The 27,601-nt window shown below is 35.7% G+C and overlaps 1 protein-coding gene across 1 annotated transcript in view; it reads right to left on the reverse strand.

Annotated features, from left to right (window-relative positions):
- Positions 1-2,714: 2,714 nt before the first annotated feature.
- Positions 2,715-27,601, reverse strand: part of LOC139854098 (uncharacterized) — a 28,849-nt gene continuing 3,962 nt past the window's right edge. The window contains exon 4 of the mRNA XM_071843422.1: positions 2,715-2,929. Within this exon, the coding sequence (XP_071699523.1) occupies positions 2,715-2,929 (215 nt within the window). The remainder of the gene's footprint in view (positions 2,930-27,601) is intronic.

A 27,601-nucleotide genomic window follows, 5' to 3' on the forward strand; every position in this document is an offset into this window, starting at 1 on the left:
TTTTCCATACTTCGGTATGCTGTTTTTTTGGACTGGCAAGCCGTTCTTCTAAAAGGTTTCTAGGGTTTCACTGTTTTCGCTCTAACTTCTTCGTTTCTTGTCCGCTTTAAGCGATTCTTGCGCTCACGCGTTCGTAATTATGAATCCTACAACATAATAGTTTAATTTAAACGACAATTTTTTTTTTCTTAGATCCCACTATGGAATCCCATCATCCCACTATGGGATCAGGTTCTGATCAAATTTCTTAAAAATCACTTTTGATCCCATTCCGAGATATTTTAATCCCATTCCGGGATCAGGCCCTGACATAGTAATTTTCAACCAAATTAACTCTTGTGACCCGTTTGACTATCAACGCATAACAACTCCGTTCCAACCTGTTTTAATCGTCATGCACCTATAAATTTACAAGCAAAACAAGTTTCGGTACACACCAAAGTGCATTGTTACTTATAGAATGACCCATTACAAAAGAGAGTGATTATCTTGACCCAAAAGATTAAAACGACTACTGACATAAATACTAGAGCGTGTTCTTGGGGATATCTACCCAACATTCATCATGTACACAAAATAAGCGCAAAAGCTTCAAATCTATCCAAAAGCACAACCAAGGCATCTCTAATGATCATTCAAACGATTCCACTTGCTTACCTTTGTCTTGCCCAATTCCTACAAAATGCTAAATTACAACGGAGTAAGCGAAACGCTTAGTGAATACAATATGTGCATACATGTTAACAACATTATATAGATACACAATTATTGGCATACCACCATCATTTAAATCATACAACACACATATGGTTCCCAACGTGAACCGAGAACCCTACCATCAAACCAACCATCACAATGTGCATGTGTCTACTATGGATCCCGATGCGTTCCCAACGTGAACCGAGATCCTGCCAGATGCATTCCCAACGTGAACCGAGCCCTCATACCAATCATATTACAAACAACTGTATACCAATACAAATCTTATTAACATGTAAACACACATTGTACTCACCTTAGATTCCAAGCAAGCAAAATCAACAAACACTTCCAAAAAGTCTCTAACAATCTTCTAAGCACAAGTTACCTAGTAACAAGCATATACATACACATATATCACAATATAATCAAATTACAATTAACTAGTACCAATCAAGTCTAGGGTTTTCTTTAAAGACCCACAAAACCCATTTTGACACCTTTTTAAACAAAAACACAAGACTTACAAATTGTAAGTCTTAAATCTTACTACTACACACCTAAGTCTTTGACTTGTATAAAACTTCTTACTTAATCAACCATTTCTTACACAAATGAATATTTAGATTTTGACCCAAAACAATCTTACAACTTACTAGCTTAATTTTGACTAGCTCATCTTCTTAACAACCCCATTTTTTCTCAAACCTTAGCCCTAATTCGAATTAGGGTTTTTAAGAAATCAAAACCTTGATTTCTAACAACAACAACACCATCTAAGTCATAAATTTCAAAATTAAAGAGTTAATTGTTCATACCTCGAGTTAGGGTTAGAAAACCCCCAAATTTCATGAAGAAGATGAAGAATCAAGAGTTCTAGTAGTGTTAGAAGGTATTAAGGATGCTAGTGATCAACAAAAACCAAGTTGCATGGAAGAAAATCAAAGGATTTGATGCCTTCATCCCAAATTTGCCATCACCTCTTCTCTCTAGACTCTTCCTCTAAAATTTTCTGCATTTTTGATGAGAATGAGATGCAGCTCACTTTTTATCTAAGTGGGTTTTAATGCAATTTTACCCTTTTGCCCTCCCCTACTTAAAGTCTTGCAAGTTAAGCCCCTTTCTTGCAACTAAAGTCCTTTTTCTAACATTGTTACATAATTAAATAATAAATAATAATAGATTAATACCTTAAATAATTTGGGGTCTTACAACTCTCCCCTACTTAAATCGGATCGCGTCCTCGTGATCCAAGCTTGGTGGCTAGATGGGAAGTATTTAATCATAAATTCCTCCGTCTCCCAAGTATGCTCCAAATCTTTTCCATATCTCCATTTAACCTTGTAGGACTTAATCGGCTTGTTCTTAACCATTCGCATTTGCTCATCTACTATATCTACTGACTCTTCCATAAATCCCAATTTATCATTTACCTCAATTTCTTCTAATGGCACAATTGTGGATTGTGCGGTTAAGCATTTTCTCAAGTGAGATACATTAAAAGTATTATGAATCCCCGAAAGCTTCTCGGGCAATTCCAAATGGTAAGCTACTTCACCCACTCTTTCTAGGATTTTGAAGGGTCCGATATAACGAGGACCTAGTTTACCCCTCTTTCGAAATCGAAAAATTCCTTTCCAAGGCGATACTTTAAGCATTACCATGTCACCTTCCTTAAACTCTATTGACCGTCTCTTTGTATCCGCGTATGATTTTTGTCTATCTTGAGCCGTTTTTAAGCGTTCTTGGATAGTCTCAATATTTTCGTTAGTTTTCATAACAAGTTCGGTCCCACCAATCTCTCGTTCACCAATTTCACCCCAACAAATTGGGGTGCGACATTTTCTCCCATATAACATCTCATACGGAGGCATACCAATACTAGTGTGATAACTATTATTATATGAGAACTCCGCTAGAGGAAGATACATATCCCAACTTCCACCAAAGTCTATTGCACACGCTCGCAACATATCTTCCAATGTTTGGTTGGTTCTCTTACTTTGGCCGTCAGTTTACGGGTGGAAAGCGGTAGTTAACTTCAATTTCGTACCCATTTCTTCTTGAAACTTCCTCCAAAATCGAGAAGTAAACCGTGTGTCTCTATCCGACACTATAGAAATGGGAACACCATGTCGAGCTATCACTTCTTTAAGGAAAAGCGTAGCTAAGGTTTTGGACGACGAAGTTTCTCGAATCGGGAGAAATAATGCACTCTTTGTCAACTGATCTACAATCACCCAAATGGTATCATATTGTGTTCTAGCCATTTTGGGTAACTTTATAATGAAATCCATAGTAATATGCTCCCACTTCCATTTAGGAATTTCAAGTGGTTTCAATTTCCTGTATGGTTTTTGGTGTTCGGCCTTTACTTGTAAACAAGTAATACATTACTCAACATATTTAACTATGTCACGTTTCATCCCCGGCCACCAATAATCTTCTTTCAAGTCATGGTACATTTTGGTGGCACCCGGATGAATTAAATACTTTGATTTATGAGCTTCTTCAAGTAGCATTTGTCGGTATTCACCCATCTTTAGCACCCACACTCTTCCATTAAAAGACAACAACCCATGCGGACCTAATTTAATGGATTCTGTTTGTCCCTTAATTCGTTCTCCATGTTTGTTATTGATGTTAAAGTAGAGGGGTAAAAAATAGTTATATTTTTATTGCCAAATACTATTAAATACGATACAATTTTACACAAGTTATTTATTTATATATAGAGTGGATATACCTAAACCTTGCTACAACACTTATAGGCAGTGTACCTAATCGTACAGTAGTGTAGTTTTTAGTAAGTCCGGTTCGTCCACAGGGAACTAGCCAAGTTTAACGCTATATTTTTAAAGACTATATTTGTGTGTGTGTATATATATATATATATATATATATATATATATATATATATATATAAGTAATATTATTATTATTATAAAAGGGAGTTTTTACCGTTTAATGACCGGTTTGTCGATTTTATGTCTTAAGTCGCAATTAAAACCTAATGTAAAATATTAAAAAAAATAAATATAACTTAATTTAAAGCGTAAAGTAAATGACGATAATAAAAGTGCGATAAATAAAAATGCGATAAATAAAATGACGATAAATAAAATTACGATAATTAAAATGTACGTTAATTAAAAAGTGCGATAAATAAAATGACAGTAAATAAAAGTGCGATAAAATTTGAAATAAAGGAATTATGCTTATTTAAACTTCCGTAATCATGATGTTTGACGTGTTGATTTTAATTTATTACCATGGGTTAATTGTCCTTTGTCCTGGATTATTCAATATGTCCATTTGGTTTTTGTCCATAACAGTCCATCAATCATAAATATAAAGTGCGAGTGTCCTCGTCAATTTATCCTTATATCCGAAGTCAAATATTTCAACTAATTGGGGACTTAAACTTTAACAAGGTCTTAATACTTCGTTTAATAATTACACCAGGATATCGACTGCGTGTAACCAAAGGTTTTAATACTTTGTTAATAATTACGCCAAGTGTCCTTGTACATAATTCACCCCTGTTTTAATGAGTCCATTGACTATTAATCCATTCCCGTGTCCGGTTAAATGAACGAATATTAGTACTTATAAATATCTCGCCCATCGTATCCGATCGAGTGTATATGGTTATTTATAATTACGTCCAATTGTAAATCTTTATATTAAATTAACGAACTATCATTTAGTTAAACAAATATAAAGCCCATTAATAGTCCATAGTCCAATTTCTACAAGTGTCGGTCTTTTGTCCAAACCCCAATTATGGTACAAAGCCCAATTTCCCGTCTTTAATATTTAGCCCAACATCACGATTACTTCGATTTAAATAAGCATAATAATAACTTAGCTACGAGACATTAATTTAAAAAGGTTGAACATAACTTACAATGATTAATCATAGCGTAGCGTTACACGGACAGAATTTTGACTTACACACTTACAAAATTCGCTAACATAACCTTATTATTATTAATCTTAAATTAAAATTAAAATTATAAATTATATATTTATATATATATCGAGAGATAGAGTGGATAGAAAAAGGTGTGTTTTTGTTCGCTGAAACTCGTGCAATTTATAGGATGTCAGCTGCTACAGGAGCTCATGCGATCGCATGACTTTTACTCCTCCAGGCCATGCGATCGCTTGGCCTGCTTTTCCAGCTCATGATGATTTGTTTGCTAGTTTGCCGACGGTTTTATTAAATATATATAATATATATATAATTTTAAGAATTATTTATATATTATATTATATTTATGTGCATAGTTGACTTGTAATTTTCGCTCCGTTGCGTCGCGCGTTGAAAGTTAGTTCATGTCCCGGTTCCGGATTTTCGAACGTCCTTGGGTACTATTTAATATCTTATACTTTGCATTTTGCGGCTTGTACTCGTGTAATTTTGAGACGTTTCTTATCAATAAATTGAACCACTTGAATTGTACTTTGTACTTTTTAGCTTTTTGGTCGTTTGCGTCTTCAAATCGTCGAATCTGTCTTTTATCTTCACCTTTTATTATTTAAACGAATATCACTTGTAAATAGAACAATTGCAACTAAAAGCTTGTCTTTCTTGAGGGATAATGCTATGAAATATATGTTCGTTTTTAGCATTATCAAATATTCTCACACTTGAGCGTTGCTTGTCCTCAAGCAATATAGTCTTGAAATAAAAACATACTTGAATCACTTCTTTATTCTTCAAACTTTGTACATCAGTGATTTCTATATGGCGGTATGAACAATGATAGTAACGTTGTGGTTTACAGTCCCACATGACTATAAAAATTTAGATCCTTAAGGAAATTGGATCTTTATGAAAACATTTGATCTTTTTGAAAATTCAATCTAGATTTTAACCTAGACAAGTTTTCCGGAATAACCCTTTACCGGTGTTTGCAAAATGTTTGTGGGTTTTGTGGGTTTCAGATTTGAAAATTTTAGCTTAAAACTTGCGGTTTTGTGTCACCCACTTGCTAACCTTGTATTGGAAAAGCAACACGTCCAGTATACTTGCTTCGTATATTACCTTTCGGTAAACTACTGTCCGGTTGTAAAGGAAAGCGTTGAACAAGCAACTGTTAAGGCAATGTCCCGTGACATGCTTTTGATTATGGTCTATATCGTGTCGGATACAATTACTATCCTTTGTAGGAGCAATAGTAAAGATCACCCTATAGTTTTTCGGTCTGGCACAAGGTCCTGTCTTCGACCATGCTATGCAACCACCGTTTTTACGGTTGACACCCGATTTGGTTCAGGTGACCTAATGAATTCCAGGTGAATTCTTAGGATTTTACGTTCAATGGTAATGAACGCATGGAAAATATAGTTTTCAGAAAACAAATCGGTTTGTAATTTGATCAAAATATTTTCTCGTTCAAGCTCGAGTTTAGATATCATCGAATTCCACGAGTTTGAATTCTCAATCTTTAAGGTCAATCTCAAGGATTAAGTAATATCAGTCTTAAAAGCTGATTTTTGATCTTTAAGGAGATTTTCCTTTTCTAGGGATATGATTCATTAGTCTTATAAGCTAATTTGCATGATGCCCCCCATTGTACGAGACAGATACTCTCATGGTTAGGATAAGTCTGACCACTTGGCGACCCTGTTTGATGCCGAGGTCCGTAGATTTCCAGCTGATTTTCGAGAAAACTTTTCAAGATTTTTCGTAGACTCTACAACTGGTCTGGATGACAACTTCCTGACCTATATCAAGAAGCGCGTGTATTTTTCTCTCGAAAGATTTTACTTCCTTTTAAATTTCATTTATATTACAATAAACTAGGCAAAACTGATTAATATCATCTAAAACAAAAGTATCTTCAATTATTTGTAATATGTGACATACGATCTAAATAACATGGTAAATTTTTCCCACACTTGGCTTTTTATTTTCCTTTCTTTGCCTTTTTATTTTCCTCTATTCCATTTTAAATAAATTCAAGCGTTTTGAGTTGTTTCTCAATTTATGTCCTTTCCGAGGTAACAATAATTTCGGTGTTAACACCTAGTTTTATCGTTCATAAATATGGATAAACATGATTTTGAGTTCATTTAATTGAAAATTTTAAAAAAAATTTACTAGAATTGGGTAGTCAGTATATAAGACTAGGGCTGTTCTTTATTATCAGAGAGCACTAGATTCTAATACAACTACTGCGTTACTAGTATTTTTAATGGTAACCAAGTGTTTAAATTTAAAATTTTAAAAATCCGAAAGAATTTAACCCCTTCCCACATTTAAGATCTTGCAATGCCCTCATTTGCAAGAAATCAGCACAATTTAAATTATTGAGTGTGATTACCGTAGAAAAATGATTAAATTTTACCAAAGTTTCCAAACATATTGGCGTTTGTTTGTTGAATGATAAATGGTGCACATAATTTGTTCATTCCGTCTTGTTGTTACATCACATTTGTTTTTCGTTTTGTCGTCAAAATTAGTAGCTTTTGCTGAACTTAATGCCAGTCTTTGAAAGTTTGCTGTTTTTCTCTGTTGTGTACAATTGACAATATACATACATACAGATAATAATATGCATGGTAATTTGAAATGGGACTTAACATCCCACTTTCAAATTATAAATACGAAATATTAGTAACAAAATTAAAAAAATGTTAAAAATTACATAAAAGTATCACAATATTATATGTTTTAAACATAAGTAAATAAAATTAATAAAAGATAAAAATCACCAACGGGAACTGTATCAATCTGGATAGGGGATCCAGTTCATGTCATCGGTCGGGTTCCACGGTTGGTTATAGGTGTGTTGATAGGCTTGGTTAGGGTCGTAGAGAGTAAATGGTGGTCTCATATTGGGCTGGTGTGGCAGATAGTAAGCAGGTCGGGTCGGTACGTAGTTATTTGGTACCTGAGGTGATAGCTGGCTCATGATCTGATGCTGATGATAGTGCCATCTATCATGCTGTCGTTGCCTGGAATGCTCGTACACATTCTCGACGTGCCACTGCTCGTACTGACTATGTCTAGCCTCGTTTGTCATTTCTACCTCATCTATATGCTGGTAAACATCAGTAACAGCCTCCCTAATGACATCCCTAATGTCATCCGCTTCCTCCATTTCCTCATCTGAACCTCTCTCTACCTGTGGATGACGACCCTCTTATGGTACTGCCTGATTGCGTCTGCTCTTTAATACCTTTGCACCCTGATAGACCGGCAATCCTAAAGTCTCAACCTGTTCCCTACATATCATCAGTGGACCCCTTTGATCCCTATCTATGCCTAAATACTCTCCAATGAGAGTAACAAAAATAACTCCTCCTATTATTCCCCCTTCCTGTATTCCTTCCACCATTTTGGACAGATAAAAACCAACACAGTAGGGGATATTAACAAAGCTTCTAGTGTTTCGAATACACTTCAGGTAAAATAAATCGTGTAGAGTCATTTTCTCCTTGTTGATACCTCTTTGTGTAATCGAATTAGCTAAAAATCTATGTATAATACGAAGCTCTGCTTTGTTAATATCTAAATAGGAGTGTCTTCCTCCCCGCGTAAAAATATTATAATTTGACATACGCCTCCAAACGGCGTCCGCGTCAAAATTCCTATCTACCCTTTCACCATGATAAATCAAATTTGTACAATCATATAGTAGTAATTCAGCAGGAGTGTAAATCTGTAAAGCCCTGGCCATGTCCAGCATGGACATCCTATACATCCTACGGCCAAGTAAAAATCTAAGAAAATTCCTATCGTCTAACCTAACTACATCCGTATCAAGTGATATAGTACTCATAAGCTCAACACACCACTCTTTATATACAGGCCTACGAATGGTGAATAAACGTTCCCAATCGGGAAAAGAAGAGTTCCCATACCTTTGGATCAGATGCTGCCTAACTGAGTTAGCTAGTTGGACCCTTTCCAAAGGCTCCCAATCGATTACCCTCGGTACTTCTACATTTTTCGTTACCAGTTTAAATTTGTTACTTTGGTACGTCGGGTAATCTCTCCAACTTCAATCAAATCTCAAATTGGGATGCAACTGTTCTTCATGAATTGTTGGGTGTTCTATTATTGGATGAATCAGAAATTGTACGTAGGAATTAACATATTCTTGTTGTGGATCATAATATGGTATGTGTTGATTATTATGATATTGTTGTTCTTGTTGTTGTTCCTGTTCAGGTTCTGGTTCATATTGTGGCTCATATTGCATTTCTGACTGTGGTCTGGAGCAGGTTGCCTAGATGATAATGATGCACCATCAGTATCGGTGTATCTCTGCAAAACACATTAAACACAAAATTTGTGCATCCAAATATGCATTAGTGTTAGCAAAATAACAAATTAAAATAAATATAATAACATATTTATTCCATATTAAACTTATACTCATTTTCATATTTTTATCAAATATACACTTTTTCAAATAAGCATATATGAAAATGTTTACAAAGTTCATAAGCATTCAACTCAAATAACTTGTCAAAAGAATCATTACTAGCAATTAAACAAGTTTCAAATGGCATTTATATCAAATTAATCAAGTTCATGAATTTTAGACTTAAAAAGTCTACTTTAATTCTCAAAAATCATGTTTATGATCAAAGTTTAGATCATTTAGCTACCTAAACGTGTTACACTACTTAATTTAGTAATAATTCATGATAAAAATCGGCCATAACCTATTTATATCAAAATGCCCCAAATTGCTCAATAACACAAACCCTAGATTTCTAAAAATTTTGAAGTTTTTGGCTTCAAATCATGACAAATAGCATCAATCTAGGTTATGCATGCATAATATACTAACAATTTAACTCTAATTACACTAGAAATTAACAAAATCAAATTAGGTAAAAATTAGCTCAAGAACACTAAAATTCGAATTTAAAGAGTTTTAGGGGTGAAATCTTTACCTTCTTTGAAAAACTTCTGAACAATTTCATGATTAAAGCGGATTATAGTAAGAAATTTGGTGAATTTTGGTGAAAAATGGCGAATTTTTGAGTGGATTTGGGGTTTTACTCGTGTATATGTGTGTGTTTGTGAGAAGGCAGAAGCAACAGCTCGCTGGCCTTTTGTTCTTGATCTGTCCAGGGTTCCCATGCGATCGCATGGGTTCCCAGTGCAAACCCCATGAGATCGCATGGGGTTATTTCCTTTTTTCTTTAACCTTATACTTATTAAAACAAATAATAAAATTAATTTTAAAAATTTGTTTCTTTTAAGAGTGAGGGCGTTTCGGATCGTTGTCCTAGTCCTTCTCTCGATAAAATTTTAAAATTCGTCATTTTTAAGCGTTGTTTTAAAAAGCAAAGATTTTTGGGTTTTTTTTAATGTTTTTGGCATACTTTAAATTAATATGATTAAAAATAATGATAATAAAATTTCTCATCAATCCCTTGGGTAAAGCAATTTCGGTTCAATGACCTAGTCTTCAACTCACGATGAATTTTAAATATCAAAATTTTAACTTAATGAAATAAAGTACATTTTTTTTTAAATTCACATCAAACTTAAATTTAAAATGCATAAAATTTAAAAATTCAAATAAATATCATTAATATTTTTATACATTAATTTTATAAACTTATATTAAAAATATTAATTTTTAAAATATTTAAAAACTTAAATATATTGGTTCTAAAAATTTACAATATTAATTTTTTAAAAACATGGTAAAGATAAAATTAAAAAACTTTTTGGTCTTTTATCCCACTTTAATCAATCAAATATTATCAAAAATATACGCCCCTCTTTTCGGTAAAGTAATTTTGGTTCCATAACCTAGTTTTACTCCTGACAAATTTTTGAAATATTTTGGGTTGATTGATTAAAGATATTTATACCTTAAGAATAAACGATAAATTTCGCAGTGATGTAATAAATTTTTGTATGATATCAATAATTTTGGTTTTGCATACCTAATTTTATTGAATACTAATTTAATACTTTATAGCGAACGATTCAGCATTTATTATCAAAAGATTAAACGCAATAAAAACAAATAAAAATTGTACATACTTACCTGTGAGAAAGAATTCTCAGAGACCTGCTTTAGCCGACTCATAGGAGAGTCGTGTAATTTGATTTTCCATAGCTACATAAGCGTAACCTCGATTCTTCAATAACTTTTCTTCTAAACATATGAACGGTCCTTCCCTGCATAGAGTAACAAATTCGGTATTTGAATATGTTTGATTATTCGAACATTTAACTTCGTGTGACCATTTTCCGCATTTATGACATCTTTTAAGGTGTCGTGCTCTTCTTTTTGTTACGGATTTTGATTTTGCTTTACCAAAATGTGTCTTATGATGACCTTTCCTGAGTTCTTTCCTTACTTCATCCATTTTGCCTCTTATGAAGGATACCAGTTCACTCGGAAAAGTTTTATTATTATGTTTAGTAATCATAGCGTGTAGTAGTAGACCATGGTTCAGATCAAAGGAATTCTTCATCTCGTAAAACCTAAAAGAAATAAAAATTCAGAATAGAGGGAGAAGACTAGTTCTTTAGGGTCTGCTAGGGAAAGACCATTCGGATTCCATTCTCAAAAACTACACGAAAACAGAATATCTAACTCTAACAGAAATATATATTACCCTTAAAAGATTCGAATCTTCCCACACTTAGTTAGCTGTGGTGTCGAAATTGTGATTAACTTCATCTTCAACTTCCATTGGATTATCTATGTAATTTTTAACTCTGTGACCATTAACCTTAAATTCAATCCCATTTGAATTTATTAATTCTATTGTTCCGTATGGGAAAACTCTTTTGACTATGAATGGTCCAGACCATCTTGATTTCAATTTTCCAGAAAATAGCTTGAATCGTGAATTGAAAAGAAGAACACTGTCTCCTTCTTTAAATTATTTTGAACTTCTGATTCTTTTATCATGCCATTTCTTCGTTCTTTCCTTATAGATCAACGAATTTTCGTATGCTTCATGTCTTAATTCTTCTAATTCGTTTAATTGACTTAATCGTAGACGTCCAGCTTCATGTAAATCAAGATTACATGTCTTCAAAGCCCAAAATGCTTTGTGTTCAATTTCTACTGGAAGATGACATGCTTTTTCGTAAACGAGTCTGAAAGGTGTGGTGCTAATTGGAGTTTTGTAGGCTGTTCTAAAAGCTCAGAGTGCATCCTCCAATTTCATGGACCATTCCTTCGAATTTGATCCTACGATTTTCTCTAGAATACGTTTTAATGCTCGGTTGGTATTTTAAACTTGTCCACTTGTTTGTGGATGATAAGCGGTTGAGATTTTAGGTTCTTCATATCTTTTAAGAACTTTCTCAAGTTGATTATTACAAAAATGAGTACCTCGATCACTTATTAAAGCTTTCGGTGTTTCGAACCAAGCAAAAAGACGTTTTAAAAAGTTGACTACAACTCGTGCATCGTTAGTTGGGAGAGCTTGTGCTTCTGCCCATTTAGATACATAATCAATGGCAACGAGAATGTAGAGATTATTATGAGATTTTGGAAATGGACCCATAAAGTCAATACCCCAAACGTCAAATACTTCACATACTTGAATGACATTTTGTGGCATTTCATCACATTGACTTATTTTTCCGGCCCTTTGACATGCATCACAGGATTTTCAAAGAAGGTGTGCGTCTTTGAAAAATGTAGGCCAATAGAATCCAGCGTCATAGACTTTTCTTGCTGTGAGTTGAAGCCCATAATGCCCTCCTGTTGGTCCTTTGTGACAATGGTTTAAGATTTGACTAGCTTCATCCCCGAATACGCATCGGCGTATTATTCCATCGGGACAACTTTTAAACAAATGTGGATCTTCCCAAAAATAGTGTTTTATATCACTAAAGAATTTCTTTCGTTTTTGGTACAACAACCCTTTTTCAAGGAATCCACATACTAAGTAGTTTGCATAGTCTGCAAACCATGGAATTTCATTATAATTGATCTTCAAACGATATTCATCAAGAAAGTTATTTTATATGGTCGATTCATTTAGAACTTCTAATTCGGGATTTTCAAGACGAGAAAGATGATCAGCGGTGAGATTTTCTGCTCCCTTTTTATCTCGGATTTCAATATCGAACTCTTGTAAGAGTAAGATCCAACGGATTAATCGTGGTTTGGCATCTTGTTTCGAAAATAGGTATCTAAGAGCAGAATGGTCGGTATAGACCACCGTTTTAGCTAGAACGAGATATGAACGAAATTTGTCAAAAGCAAAGACAATAGCAAGGAGTTCTTTTTCAGTAGTTGTGTAATTCATTTGTGCTCCTTGTAACGTCTTACTAGCGTAATAAATAGGTTAAAATCGTTTTTCAATCCTTTGTCCTAAAACGGCTCCCATTGAAAAATCACTTACATCGCACATGAGTTCAAATGGTAGATTCCAATTTGGAGTTATCATGATCGGCGCATTAGTGAGTTTTTCTTTAAGAATATTAAAAGATTTGATGCATTCATCCGAAAAGATGAATGGAGCATCCTTTTCTAGGAGTTTATTCATAGGAGCGGCAATTTTAGAAAAATCTTTTATGAAATGTCGGTAAAAATCGGCATGCCCTAGAAAACTCCTAACTCCTCTAACATTGGTGGGATGTGGAAGTTTAGCAATTACATCTACTTTAGCTCTATCCACTTCAATTCCTTCCTTTGAAATTTTATGACCAAGAACGATGCCTTCTTTAACCATGAAATGGCATTTCTCCTAATTAAGAACTAGATTTGATGGTTCGCATACTGAAAAGTCATCCATGAAAACTTCCATGCATTCTTCTATCATGTCGTGGAAAATCGCCATCATGCACCTTTGAAAGGTTGCAGGGGCGTTGCAAAGTCCAAATGGCATGCGTTTGTAAGCAAAAGTACCATAAGGGCACGTGAATGTGGTTTTCTCTTGATCCTCGAGTGCTATTGGAATTTGAAAATATCCGGAAAAACCGTCAAGAAAACAATAGTAACTATTTCCGGCTAATCTTTCCAACATTTGATCAATGAAAGGTAAGGGAAAGTGATCTTTTCTGGTGGCGTCATTTAATTTTCTATAATCAATACAAACACGTCATCCTGTTAAAGTCCTTGTAGAAATAAGCTCATTTTTTCATTTGTGATGACAGTCATGCCACCCTTCTTAGGTACGCATTGAACTGGACTTACCTATGGACTATCAGAGATTGGATAAATTAAACCTGCATATAGCAGTTTAATAATTTCTTTCTTAACAACATCTTGCATATTAGGATTTAATCTTCGTTGGTGTTGCACATACGTTTTATGACCTTCTTCCATAAGGATTTTATGTGTGTAATACGAAGGACTTATGCCTTTAATGTCATGAATTTTCCATGCAATAGCTAGTTTATGAGCTTTTAGCACAGAAATGAGTTGAGATTTTTCATTTTCAGTAAGAGAAGACGATATTATTACAGGTAATTCAGATTCATCATGTAAATAAGCATATTCCAAATGGGTTGGAAGTGGATTTAACTCTAATGTCGGTGGTTCTTCTATCGATGATTTGTATCGATATCTGTCTTCCTCTTTTAACATTTGAAGTTCTTCTGTTGTTGGTTCATATTCATTAGCCATGAGTGTAGCTAACATTTCAGCTTCATCAATTGGTTCAGTTCCTTCTCCTAAAGAACATTCTCCTGTTCCTTGTAATTCTGGAAATTCTTCTAACAATTCTGCATGTGAATCTATAGTTTGAATATAATAACATGTATCATCTGCAGATTGCGGTTGTTGCATGGCTCTATCAACAGAAAAGGTAACACTCTCGTCCTCTATACTTAGGGTTGGTTTCTTACCAAACACGTCTATTATTGCTTTAGCCGTGTTTAAGAATGGTCTTCCTAATATGAGAGGAACTCGAGAATCTTCTTCCATGTTCAGAATAACAAAGTCTACTGGAAATACTAAAGTACCAACTTTAACTAGCATGTTCTCCATTATCCCTCTAGAATATTTTACTGATCGATCGGCTAGTTGTATACTTATTCATGTTGGTTTCAATTCTTCGAGGACTAGTTTAGCGTATAGTGAATACGGTATTAAATTTATACTAGCACCTAAGTCTGCCAATGCTTCTATTGAACTAAGACTCCTCAGAAAACATGGAATTGTGAAACTTCCTGGATCAGAGAGTTTTTCTGGTATCTTATTCAACAGCACTGCAGAACAATTTGCATTCATAGTAACAGCCAAAAGTTCTTCCATTTTCTTTCTATTTGTGATTAGATCTTTCAAGAATTTAGCATATCTAGGCATTCATGATATCACATCAATGAAAGGAAGATTAACATTTATTTGTTTAAACATATCCAAGAATTTGGATTGCTCGGCTTCAAGTTGTAACGACCCAAACCAAAACACAAACAAGCCCGCGGAAAATATCAAATAATTTTTTTTTACTGGAACAGCATATGGCGCGGCGCGCCATTCGGGTCTGTCCAAAAAGTCTTGAAATGCTAAAAAGATTGGCCACTTCCCGACATAATCAGACAAAACGCTTTTAACAACATATTCAAATATGTAAAACTAACACATTCCATTAATAAAAATGAGTTTTACGAAGCGGGGTCCACATCGGCCGTTTTACGAGTTTAATTCAAAATATGAGTTTCGACCATCAAAAGTTTAAGTACCAAACTATACCACGAGCATGGTGTTTGGGATTAAACTACCCAAGTCTCGGTCAATACTCCAAAAGCTAAATAGCCCAAAAGAATTCTCTAGCAACGACGGGATCTCTAATCCAAGATGATGCCCTTACCCTTGTCCACAACCGAACCTATAAAAAGGTAAACAACGAGAGGGTAAGCAAAGCTTAGTGAATGCAATAATTATACACATACATATATAATATACCTACTTGCAAATCACTTACTCAAACTCCGCATACATGCTAGCAACACAATTAGCTTATAATCTCGAATACAAGCTAGAAATCTCCAATACCACAAGATAGCATATACAACGCATGTAATATAATTCGAATAATATATTATGCTTACACTTACAACACAAATAACCATGGTTAACCAATCGTACAAGGGAATGGCACTCGCGAAAACGCCATCGGTGTTCATAACATCCGTTAGGGTACTTAACACCTCGTATCACTAACCCCTAGGGTGGCACCTTAACACCTCAGCACTTCACCCCGAGTGGCATCTTAACACCTCGATGCTTCACTCATTATTTTACGGTGTGGTGTCTTAACACCTCTACACTACACCCCTAGGTGGCACCTTAACACCTCGATGCTTCACCCCAAGTGTCATCTTAACACCTGGATGCTTCACTCATCACGTGAAACATGGTGTCTTAGCACCTCGACACTACACATTTCACGCTACAACAAATAGATACATTATATACCTACACATATAATTATTCAACTCACCTTACGTCTTCGGTGAATCAATAAACCAAGCTTGAAACTTCAAGGTAACGCACCTATTACAAAGTGTATATATAATCAATTTTCCGCTCAAGTTGGTCAAACTCACAACACTCACCATTACTAGTTCATTTCGACCCATTTGGACACCTAACCCTAAAATTGGGTCAACTCACACCAAAAACCCTAGCATTAACCAAGTTAGGTCTTAAAACACCTTTTAACATTAGGTTTAAGCATTAATCTCAATCATTAACTAACTTAGGTCCATTTTGACCCATTTGACCAATTTAAGGTCAACACCCCCATTTCGGGTCATCCACTAACCCACTTAACACCATTTACATAAATATTGGTGTTCTAGCAATTTACTAACTAATTAAGGTTTATTAACAACAAAATACTTGAAAAACCCTAGTTAGTCATCTTTGAGTCAAAATAACCCAAATTCACCCAAAACACCCAATTCACTAACAAATGGGTCTTATTGTTCATCACTCACACAAAACCAAACTCTTTAACAATTAAAACAAGGAAGTTAGGTTTAGGGCTTACCACAACTATCAAAACGTAGCAAATGAGGAGATGAACAACTTTAGTGCTTGCAATTTGACCCGATTCGAGCTTCTTCTTCCTTAATTTGAGCTCTCTCACTCTAGAATCTAACTCTCTCTCTAGAATTGATTGGAAGATGATAAGGAAGGTGAATATGGAGTAAATGACACTCCAAACAACTGATCCAAGCCTTAAAGTTGGACCTTAAGTGGTTTTACCAAAATGCCCTCAAAATATCATGATTGAAAACAAAGTGAGCTGTCAGCCCGTAATGGCACGGCGCGCCATAAGGCTGCGCGGCGCGCCAAATGCCCAGTTCAGCTTCTTTTGCCTTTTAATTAAATACAACCTAAACCCCACAACTTGAATAACTTATACACACATATGTACAATAAAATATTCGGGTCTTACAACTCTCCCTCACTTAATTCGGAGCGCGTCCTCGCGATCTAAGCCGCATGGCAAGAAGGAAGATAAACTAACACGAATTCTTCGGGTTCCCATGTAAACTCGGAACCTTTACTCCGATGCCATTGAACCTTAAAAGTTCTCACCTCCTTGTTACGCAACCTTTTCACCTTCTCATCAAGTATAGCAATCGGCTCTTCAACATATTCCAACTTATTGTTTAGCTCAATTTCGTATAATGGCATCCATGAAGAATCATCCGCAAGACACTTACGGAGGTGGGAAACATGAAATGTGTTATCGATCCCCGCAAGTTCTTCAGGTAATTCCAATCGATATTCAACTTCACCAACACGAGATAAAACTTTGAATGGCCCAATAAACCGAGGAGCTAACTTTCCCCATTTTCGAAATCGAATAATACCCTTCCATGGCAAAACCTTAAGCATTACCATGTCGCCTTCTTGAAATTCGATCGTTCATCTACGTTTATCGTCATACGACTTTTGTCTATCTTGAGCCTTCTTCAAATGATCCCGAATAATATCAATCTTGTTATTCGTCTCTAAAACCAAATCGGTACTCCCGATTTCCCTTTGACCCACTTCACCCCAACAAATTGGAGTTCGACACCTTTGTCCATATAGCATCTCATAAGGTGGCATCCCGATACTAGTGTGGTAGCTATTATTGTACGAGAATTCCACCAAAGGTAAGTGCTCATCCCAACTACCACCAAAATCAATAATACATGCCCGTAACATATCCTCCAAAGTTTGATTCGTATGTTCGGTTTGACCGTCCGTTTGAGGATGATACGCCGTGCTCAATTTCAATTGTGTGCCCATATCTTCGTGAAACTTTTCCCAAAACCGAGATGTAAAACGAGTATCTCGATCCGAAATAATTGATATAGGAACTCCGTGTCGAGAGATGACTTCCTTGATAAACAACTTAGCCAATGTCTCCTACGATATCGCTTCCCGAATGGGTAACTTTGTGATGAAATCCATGGTAATGTGCTCTCATTTCCATTTCGGGATTTCCAACGGTTGTAACTTACCATACGGCTTTTGGTGCTCGGCCTTAACTTGCAAACACGTGACGCATTGTTCAACATACTTCACAACATCACGTTTCATACCCGGCCACCAATAATCCTTCCTCAAATCAAGATACATCTTCATTGCGCCCGGATGAATGGAATACTTTGACTTATGTGCTTCATCAAGTAGCACTTGTCGATACTCACCCATCTTAGGCACCCACACTCTTCCTTGAAAGGACAACAAACCACGCGAACCCATAGTAATGAATTCCGATTACCCCATAATTCGCTCCGCATGCTTGTTGTGAACGTAAGCCTCTATTTGAATCACACCAAGTTTTTCAAGAAAATCGTTAGTAATAATCATACGTAACAATCCCAATCGTAATGCCGGGTGATGACTCTTTCGACTTAACGCATCCGCGACCACATTCGCCTTGCTCGAATGATAAATTATTTCACAATCATAATCTTTTACCACATCCATCCACCTACGTTGACGATAATTCAAATCTCGTTGGTTAAAGAGATGTTTCAAACTCTTATGATCCGAATAAATCGTACTCTTGACACCATACAAGTAGTGGCGCAAAATTTTCAACGCATGCACAACCGCCGCCAACTCAAGATCATGAGTCGGATATCTCGTCTCGTGTTCCTTTAATTGTCGAGAGGCATAAGCGATGACTTTACCCCTTTGCATAAAAACACACCCGAGCCCATTTATCGAAGCATCACAATAAACCGTCATGTCTTCCACTCCTTCCGGCAAAACTAACACCAGAGCTTGACACAACTTCTCTTTTAGCAATTGAAAAGCAATTTCTTGCTTGTTCTCCCAAGTAAATCTCGCGTTCTTCCTCGTCAATTTCGTTAGTGAAGAAGCGATCTTAGAAAAGTCTTGGATAAACCGTCGATAATAACCGGCCAATCCGAGAAAACTTCAGACTTCCGTAGGGGTAGTCGGTTGTCTCCAACTCTATACCGTCTCTATCTTCCCCGGATCTACTTGAATACCGTCTTTGTTCACAATGTGACCAAGGAATTGAACCTCCCTTAGCCAAAATTCGCATTTAGAGAACTTAGCATACAACTTCTCCTTTCGTAACGTCTTCAATACTCCACGCAAATGACGTTCATGTTCGTTCATACTTTTCGAGTAGACTAGTATGTCGTCAATGAACACAATTACCGACTTGTCCAACATAGGTTGGCACACTCGGTTCATAAGATCCATGAATGCCGCCGGTGCATTCGTAAGACCAAAAGGCATAACTACGAATTCAAAATGCCCATAACGTGTTCGAAAAGCCGTTTTCTCGATGTCTTCCTCACGGACCCGCATTTGGTGATAGCCGGATCGTAGGTCGATTTTAGAGAAATACGTTGCACCTTGGAGTTGGTCAAACAAATCGTCAATCCGAGGCAATGGATAACGATTCTTGATCGTCACTTTATTCAACTCCTAGTAATCGATGCACATCCGCATACTACCATCCTTCTTCTTCACAAATAAAACCGGAGCGCCCCATGGAGAAGCACTCGGTCGAATAAAACCCTTCTCGAGCAATTCTTGGGTTTGATTTAACAACTCTTGCATTTCCGTCGGTGCTAAACGATAAGGAGTTTTAGCAATGGGGGTAGCCCCCGGAACCAACTCAATGTAAAATTCAACTTGTCTTTCCGCCAGAACACCCGGTAACTCGTCCGAAAAAACGTCTTCGAATTCACTAACCACCGGAATATCACGAATGGGTGGTGTCTCATCACGAGTATCAACAACATGGGTAAGAAAGGCCATGCCACCACTAACAAGGAAACGACGTGCCCGTGCAAAAGTGCATATCGGCACAAGTCTTCTACGCTTATCACCGTGAATAATTAACTCTCCCCCACTTGGGGTCTTCACACGAATAAATTTTTCATGACATGCAATATCGGCTCTATTACGATCGAGCCAATCCATACCCACAACAATATCAAAGTCGCCCAAAGTCATCGGAATGAGATCTATCTTAAAGTTTTCGGCACCAAACATAACATCACAATTTTTACACACATCGACCACTAGCACCGTCTTGCCGTCCGCTATTTTGACTTCTACCGGACGACTTAACTTAGCTAACGGTCTATTTAGTTTAGGCACAAATTTAGGAGACACAAACGACAAATTTGCACCACTATCGAAGAGAATCCTTGCCGGATTAGAATTAACCGTGAAAGTACCTGAGACAACTTTGTTCGATTGTTTGGCTAAATCAATGGTCATCAAATAGTTGCGACACCTAGCTTTACCCACCGCCTTCTCTAATCGCTTCACATTATCGTTTCGCAAATCGGGACACTCCGGCTTCTTATGCCCTTCTTTTCCGCAATTAAAACAAGTGACCTTGTTTCCGAAAGACGTTTTAGGACATTCACGAGCCATATGACCAGGTTGCCCACAATTGTAGCACGTATAAGAAAAACCCCCGGAAGCGCCCTTCTTTACGCTATTAACACTCTCGGAACCCTTCGTGTTCTTGTTCTTCTTGTTTGAAAAGTTAGAATGACTAGAACCTTCAAACTTTCTTTTAAAAAACGTGAAATCGCTTTTTCTTGGAACATCCGACTCAAAACCCCGGGCCAATTCAAATAACTCATCAAAAGACTTAGCCATACCCCGACCAATCTTGCCCTTGAACTCATCATTCAAAGTACGGTAGAAATCTTTTATTAGCTTGTGATCGTCACCCACATATTCAGGACAAAAACGAGTTTTTGCCAAAAAAAGTAGACTTAAGTGTGACCAAGTCCATTGAACCTTGTTGCAAATGGTGCAACTCCTCTCGGATTCTATCAAGATCAGAAGAAGTTCGGTATTCTTTGAAGAATTCCTTCTTAAACTCCTCCCATGTCAAGTTCATGCATTGCTCTTCACCATATCAGTTGATTTTGTCGTCCCACCACAACTTGGCTTCTTCCCTCAACATACTAGAGCCATACATCGCCTTCCTTTCGGGAGGACACTCTGCGGTACGGAAAGCCCCCTCGATATCAAAAATCCAACACGTGCTTTTCAACGGATCTCGCACCCCATTAAACATCGGAGGTTGAGTATCCTTGAAATTTTTGTAGTGGAAGTCCCGCCTTCCACCCCCACCATCACCTTCTCCCCTTTTGCCTCGAGGATAAATGTTTCTAGCCTCTAAAGCCTCCTCTATTGCGGCTTTCATTTGATCATTGATCATTTTGATCACTTGTCCATCGACCGACTCTTGAAAGACCTTTTGAACGTCGTCAAGAAAATCCCTCTTTAGCCTTTTAAAGATAGCCTCAACCTTGGCCGTGAGTTCAACGTCCTCACTCGTACCTCCGTCATTGGTGTCGTGTCCATTTCTCATCTTCATTCTATAAAACGAAGTAAATTAAGCAACAAAACGAAAGGAATTAATCCAAATATATATATACATATACACCACACTACCCCGTCTTGCTCAACAATCGTCGTACATCACTTGTTTGACACGATTTAAACCCGTAACAATGGTAGCTAATCATTGTTATGCGAGCACATCGCATTAACTCACTAGTACCAAGTCTATCTCGCTTGACGATTTCAAATACCACACAAAACAATAGCGCATGATTAGTTCACATAAACCTATGCACTAACCAAAACCCGATCCGACCCAAATTCCTACAAGTCCCGCCTAATGCGCATACAAAAAGTCTAAGTCTAGGCGCCTATCTCAAGTCACCTAAATCCCTTAGACCATGCTCTGATACCACTTGTAACGACCCAAACCAAAACACAAACGAACCCGCGGAAAATATCAAATAAAAAAAAATTGCTGGAACAGCATATGGCGCGGCGCGCCATTCTGGTCTGTCCAAAAAGTCTTGAAATGCTAAAAAGATTGGCCACTTCCCGACATAATTAGACAAAACGCTTTTAAAAACATATTCAAATATGTAAAACTAACACATTCCATTAATAAAAATGAGTTTTATGAAGCGGGGCCCACATCGGCCGTTTTACGAGTTTAATTCAAAATATGAGTTTCGACCATCTAAAGTTTAAATACCAAACTACACTACGAGCATGGTGTTTGGGATTAAACTACCCAAGTCTCGGTCAATACTCCAAAAGCTAAATAGCCCAAAAGCATTCTCTAGCAACGACGGGATCTCTAATCCAAGATGATGCCCTTACCCTTGTCCACAACCGAACCTATAAAAAGGTAAACAACGAGAGGGTAAGTAAAGCTTAGTGAATGCAATAATTATACACATACATATATAATATACCTACTTGCAAATCCCTTACTCAAACTCCGCATACATGCTAGCAACACAATTAGCTTATAATCTCGAATACAAGCTAGAAATCTCCAATACCACAAGCTAGCATATACAACGCATGTAATATAATTCGAATAATATATTATGCTTACACTTACAACACAAATAACCATGGTTAACTAATCATACAAGGGAATGGCGCTCGCAAAAACGCCATCGGTGTTCATAACATTCGTTAGGGTACTTAACACCTCGTATCACTAACCCCTAGGGTGGCACCTTAACACCTCGGCACTTCACCCCGAGTGGTATCTTAACACCTCGATGCTTCACTCATTATTTTACAGAGTGGTGTCTTAACACCTCGACACTACACCCCTAGGTGGCACTTTAACACCTCAATGCTTCACCCCGAGTGGCATCTTAACACCTCCATGCTTCACTCATCACGTGAAACGTGGTGTCTTAGCACCTCGACACTACACATTTCACGCTACAACAAATAGATACATTATATACCTACACATATAATTATTCCACTCACCTTACATCTTCGGTGAATCAATAAACCAAGCTTGAAACTTCAAGGTAATGCACCTATTACAAAGTGTATATATAATCAATTTTTTGTTCAAGTTGGTCAAACTCACAACACTCACCATTACTAGATCATTTCGACCCATTTGGACACCTAACCCTAAAATTGGGTCAACTCACACCAAAAACCCTAGCATTAGCCAAGTTAGGTCTTAAAACACCTTTTAACATTAGGTTTAAGCATTAATCTCAATCATTAACTAACTTAGATCTATTTTGACCCATTTGACCAATTTAAGGTCAACACCCCCATTTCGGGTCATCCACTAACCCACTTAACACCCATTTACATAAATATTGGTGTTCTAGCATTTTACTAACTAATTAAGGTTTATTAACAACAATTAATACTTGAAAAACCCTAGTTAGTCATCTTTGAGTCAACATAACCCAAATTCACCCAAAACACCCAATTCACTAACAAATGGGTCTTATTGTTCATCACTCACACAAACCCTAACTCTTTAACAATTAAAACAAGGAAGTTAGGTTTAGGGCTTACCACAACTATCAAAACGTAGCAAATGAGGAGATGAACAACTTTAGTGCTTGCACTTTGACCCGATTCGAGCTTCATCTTCCTTAATTTTTGCTCTCTCACTCTAGAATCTAACTCTCTCTCTAGAATTGATTGGAAGATGATAAGGTAGGTGAATATGGAGTAAATGACACTCCAAACAACTGATTCAAGCCTTAAAGTCGGACCTTAAGTGGTTTTACCAAAATTCCCTCAAAATATCTTGATTAAAAACAAAGTGAGCTGTCAGCCCATAATGGTGCGGCGCGCCATAAGGCCGCGCGGCGCGCCAAATGCCCAGTTCAGCTTTTTTTGCCTTTTAATTAAATACAACCTAAACCCCACAACTTGAATAACTTATACACACATATGTACAATAAAATATTCGGGTCTTATACAAGTCTTTCTTTTCTCATTTTACTCGAGTAAGGAAGTGGTGGTTGGTATGGTTTAAAATAAGGTTTTGCCTTAACTGTATTATCTTCATTAACCTTTTCAACTACCGGTTCTGTTTCCTTCTCTTGCTCAGGTTGTTGTTCTTGTGGAGTAGGAATAGAGTCATCAGAAATTACAGGTATTTCAGGTGGTTTAAGTGTGATACCACTTCTTGTGGTAATAGCTTTAGCTGTTTCATTCCGAGGGTTAGAATTTGTATCGCTAGGTAGACTTCCCGATTTTCTTTAGGTAGACTTCCCAATTTTCTTTCACCTATCAACCTTGCTAGGTTGCTTACTTCTTGTTCCAGATTTTGAATAGAAGCTTGTTGATTTTTAAATGCTTGAGCATTTTGTTCATTCGTTTGTTTCTGAGATGTGAAAAATTGAGTTTGAGATTCAACTAGCTTTGACATCATGTCTTCTAAATTTGGTTTTTTATCATCGATTTGTGGTGGTTTATTTTGAAAAATAGGTCTTTGCTAATTGTAAGTATTATTAGATACTTGTTGATTGCTAGGACCTTGTTGGTTGTTGTATGGAACATTTCGGTTATAATTCTGATTTTGATTGTAGATTGGTCTTGGCGGTTGATAATTATTCTGATAATTATTTGCAGGCCTTTGGTTTATATATGAAACATTCTCTTTTTGTTCCATTGTTTGTTCAATACTGAGACAATCTTTTGTCAAATGTGGTCCTCCACACTGCTCACAACTAATTCGTATTGAGTGAATATCATTAGTCATCTTTTCCATTCGTCTCTCGACAGCATCTATCTTTGTGGAAATGGAATCAAAGTCATGGCTAGAATCGGCTCTAGCTGCTTTAGATGATCTAACGATGTCTTTTTCTTGATGCCACTCATGTGAGTGGGAAGCAGTGTTATCAATAATTTTGTAAGCTTCAGTTGTGATTTTCTTCATAATGGAACCACCAGCTGCTATGTCGATGTCTTTTCGTGTAGTGATGTCGCATCCTTGGTAGAATATTTGTACTATTTGATTAAGTGTCTAAACCATGTTACGGACATCCTCTTAACAACTTTCCAAATCTTGTCCATGCCTCATATAGAGTTTCATTTGGCTTCTGCGTGAACGTAACTATTTCTCCTTGAAGTCTCACGGCTTTAGATGCCGGAAAGAATTGTTTAAGAAATTTTTCAACTAAGACATCCCATGTATCAATCGTCCCTTCAGGTAACGATTCTAACCATTCTTTGGCTTCTCCCTTTAAAGTCCAGGGAAATAACATGAGAAGATCTGTTCATCCTCTACTTCTCTGATTTTGAATAGAGTACAGATCCTATTAAAGGTACGAAGATGTTTGTTTGGATCTTCCTTCGACGCACCACTAAATTGGCATTGATTAGTTACCATGTGTAGGATTTGTCCTTTGATTTCATAATCTGGTGCATTAATGTCTGGTTGAGTAATTGCATGACCTTGGCCAGTGCGTTTAGCTCTCATTCGGTCTTCCATACTTAGAGGTTCCAGATTCTCCATGATTGAATTTGTTGAATCTGAATCACTAGAGGATTCTGACTTAATGGTTTCTTCCTCGACAATTTCTGGATGAGTGATTTGTGGTTCAGGAAGAATGATTAGTGGTTCAGGATCTCTGAATTGTCCCTGAATATCCTCCGAATTCTCAATTGTGAGGTCGGGTTCAAAAAATGGATTATCGTAAATTTGAATTGGAGTACTTGGTCGACTAGATGATGATTCTAAAGAAAAATCAACAGCGACAATATTGGCTAGATGTCTTGATCTAGTTACCGGTGGTGAACGTATAAAAGGTGGTGAACATTTTGCTCGGTGCATTCACTGAATATCCTATTAGTTATAAAAGATAAAAATTATATAAGTTATCAAATTAATAGACTTTTCTGATTTTGCCCACGTTTTGAATAGCCAATAGATGCAGCAGGTAGCCAGGACCCTTTAAATCGGAAGCCCACAACTCGCCACTAACAAATCCAACTATTACTACAAACCAGAAAATTTTGGATGTCTATCAATTTAATTGCTTAAAATAATTTTTTGTTTTGAAATTTTAGAGAAGAAATAGAAAATTCTATGTCCTAAAAACTAGAGCGTCGAGAAATAAGAAAGAAAAAGAGCGCGTCGAAAAACGTCGAAAAATAAAAGGTCGAAAAATAAGCGTCGAAAAATAAAAAAATGCAGCGTCAAAACTTAAAAGTCTAGAAATTAAAATTTAAAACTTACGTCTAAAGGTATTAAAGCTTAAAAGGAATTCTATATCCAAAACGGCAATAACTTAAAAAGTACTAAAATCTTAGAAAGACGTCGCAAAATTCTAAAGCACCTAAATCTTAGTCTAAAGAAAAAGTACTTAAGGGATTTTACGGCAAAGCTTAAAAATCTAGAAATAAAAATAACTACGGCAAAATACTAGTCTTAAAAATAATTACGAACGAAAAATATACGAATAAATGATGGAAATATACAATTTATAAAAAGATATAAAAAAATAATAAAATTACTTATTTTGATAAAAATATTATTTTTATATTATTATTTTATAAAAGTATTAATTTATTATATTAATAAAACTAATTATAACTTAAAAATACAAAATAAATAAAACTAAAACTAATTAATATAATAATTAACCCTAATTAGGGTTTAATAATAATAATAATTAATAATACTCCGTAATTAATGCTGTACCAGGTCAAACCTGGCGTGTCAGAATAGGCCATGCGGTCGCATAGTTTTAACTCTTCTAGGCCATGCGATCGCATGGGTTGTGGATCCAGGCCAGCTGATGGGCTGCTACAGTTGGGCCCGATTACTTTTACTTATTTTTTTTCTGTTTTTAATTTGTTAATATAAAATAAATAAAAACTTAATTTTTAAAAACTAAAATAGAAATAGAAAAACTTTATAATTTTATATATTTTAAACAAACTCTTAAAAATATATATAATTCGTTTTTTTTATATTTTTGTATTTTTAATATTTAAAACGTATTTTTACAAAAAGAAATTAAAACTTAATAAAAATCTTTTTTTATAGCGTTTTGCTTTCGGCGTTTTGAGAGTCCCCCGGCAGCGGCGCCAAAAATACTTGATGTTAAAGCAGAGGGGTACGAAATAGTTATATTTTTATTGTGAAATACTATTAAATACGATACAATTTTACACAAGTTATTTATTTATTTATAGAGTGGATATACCTAAACCTTGCTACAACACTTATAGGCAGTGTACCTAATCGTACAGTAGTGTAGTTTTTAGTAAGTCCGGTTCGTCCACAGGGAACTAGCCAAGTTTAACGATATATTTTTAAAAACTATATTTGTATATATATATATATATATATATATATATATATATATATATATATATATATATATATATATATATATATATATATATATATATATATATATATATATATATATATATATATATATATATATATATATATATATATATATAAGTTATATTATTATTATTATAAAAGGGGGTTTTTACCGTTTAATGACCGGTTTGTCGATTTTGTGTCTTAAGTCGCAATTAAAACCTAATGTAAAATATTAAAAAAATAAATATAACTTAATTTAAAGCGTAAAGTAAATGACGATAATAAAAGTGCGATAAATAAAAATGCGATAAATAAAATGACGATA

Source organism: Rutidosis leptorrhynchoides, chromosome 6 (assembly GCF_046630445.1).
Source record: "Rutidosis leptorrhynchoides isolate AG116_Rl617_1_P2 chromosome 6, CSIRO_AGI_Rlap_v1, whole genome shotgun sequence".
Classification (NCBI taxonomy): Eukaryota; Viridiplantae; Streptophyta; class Magnoliopsida; order Asterales; family Asteraceae; genus Rutidosis; species Rutidosis leptorrhynchoides.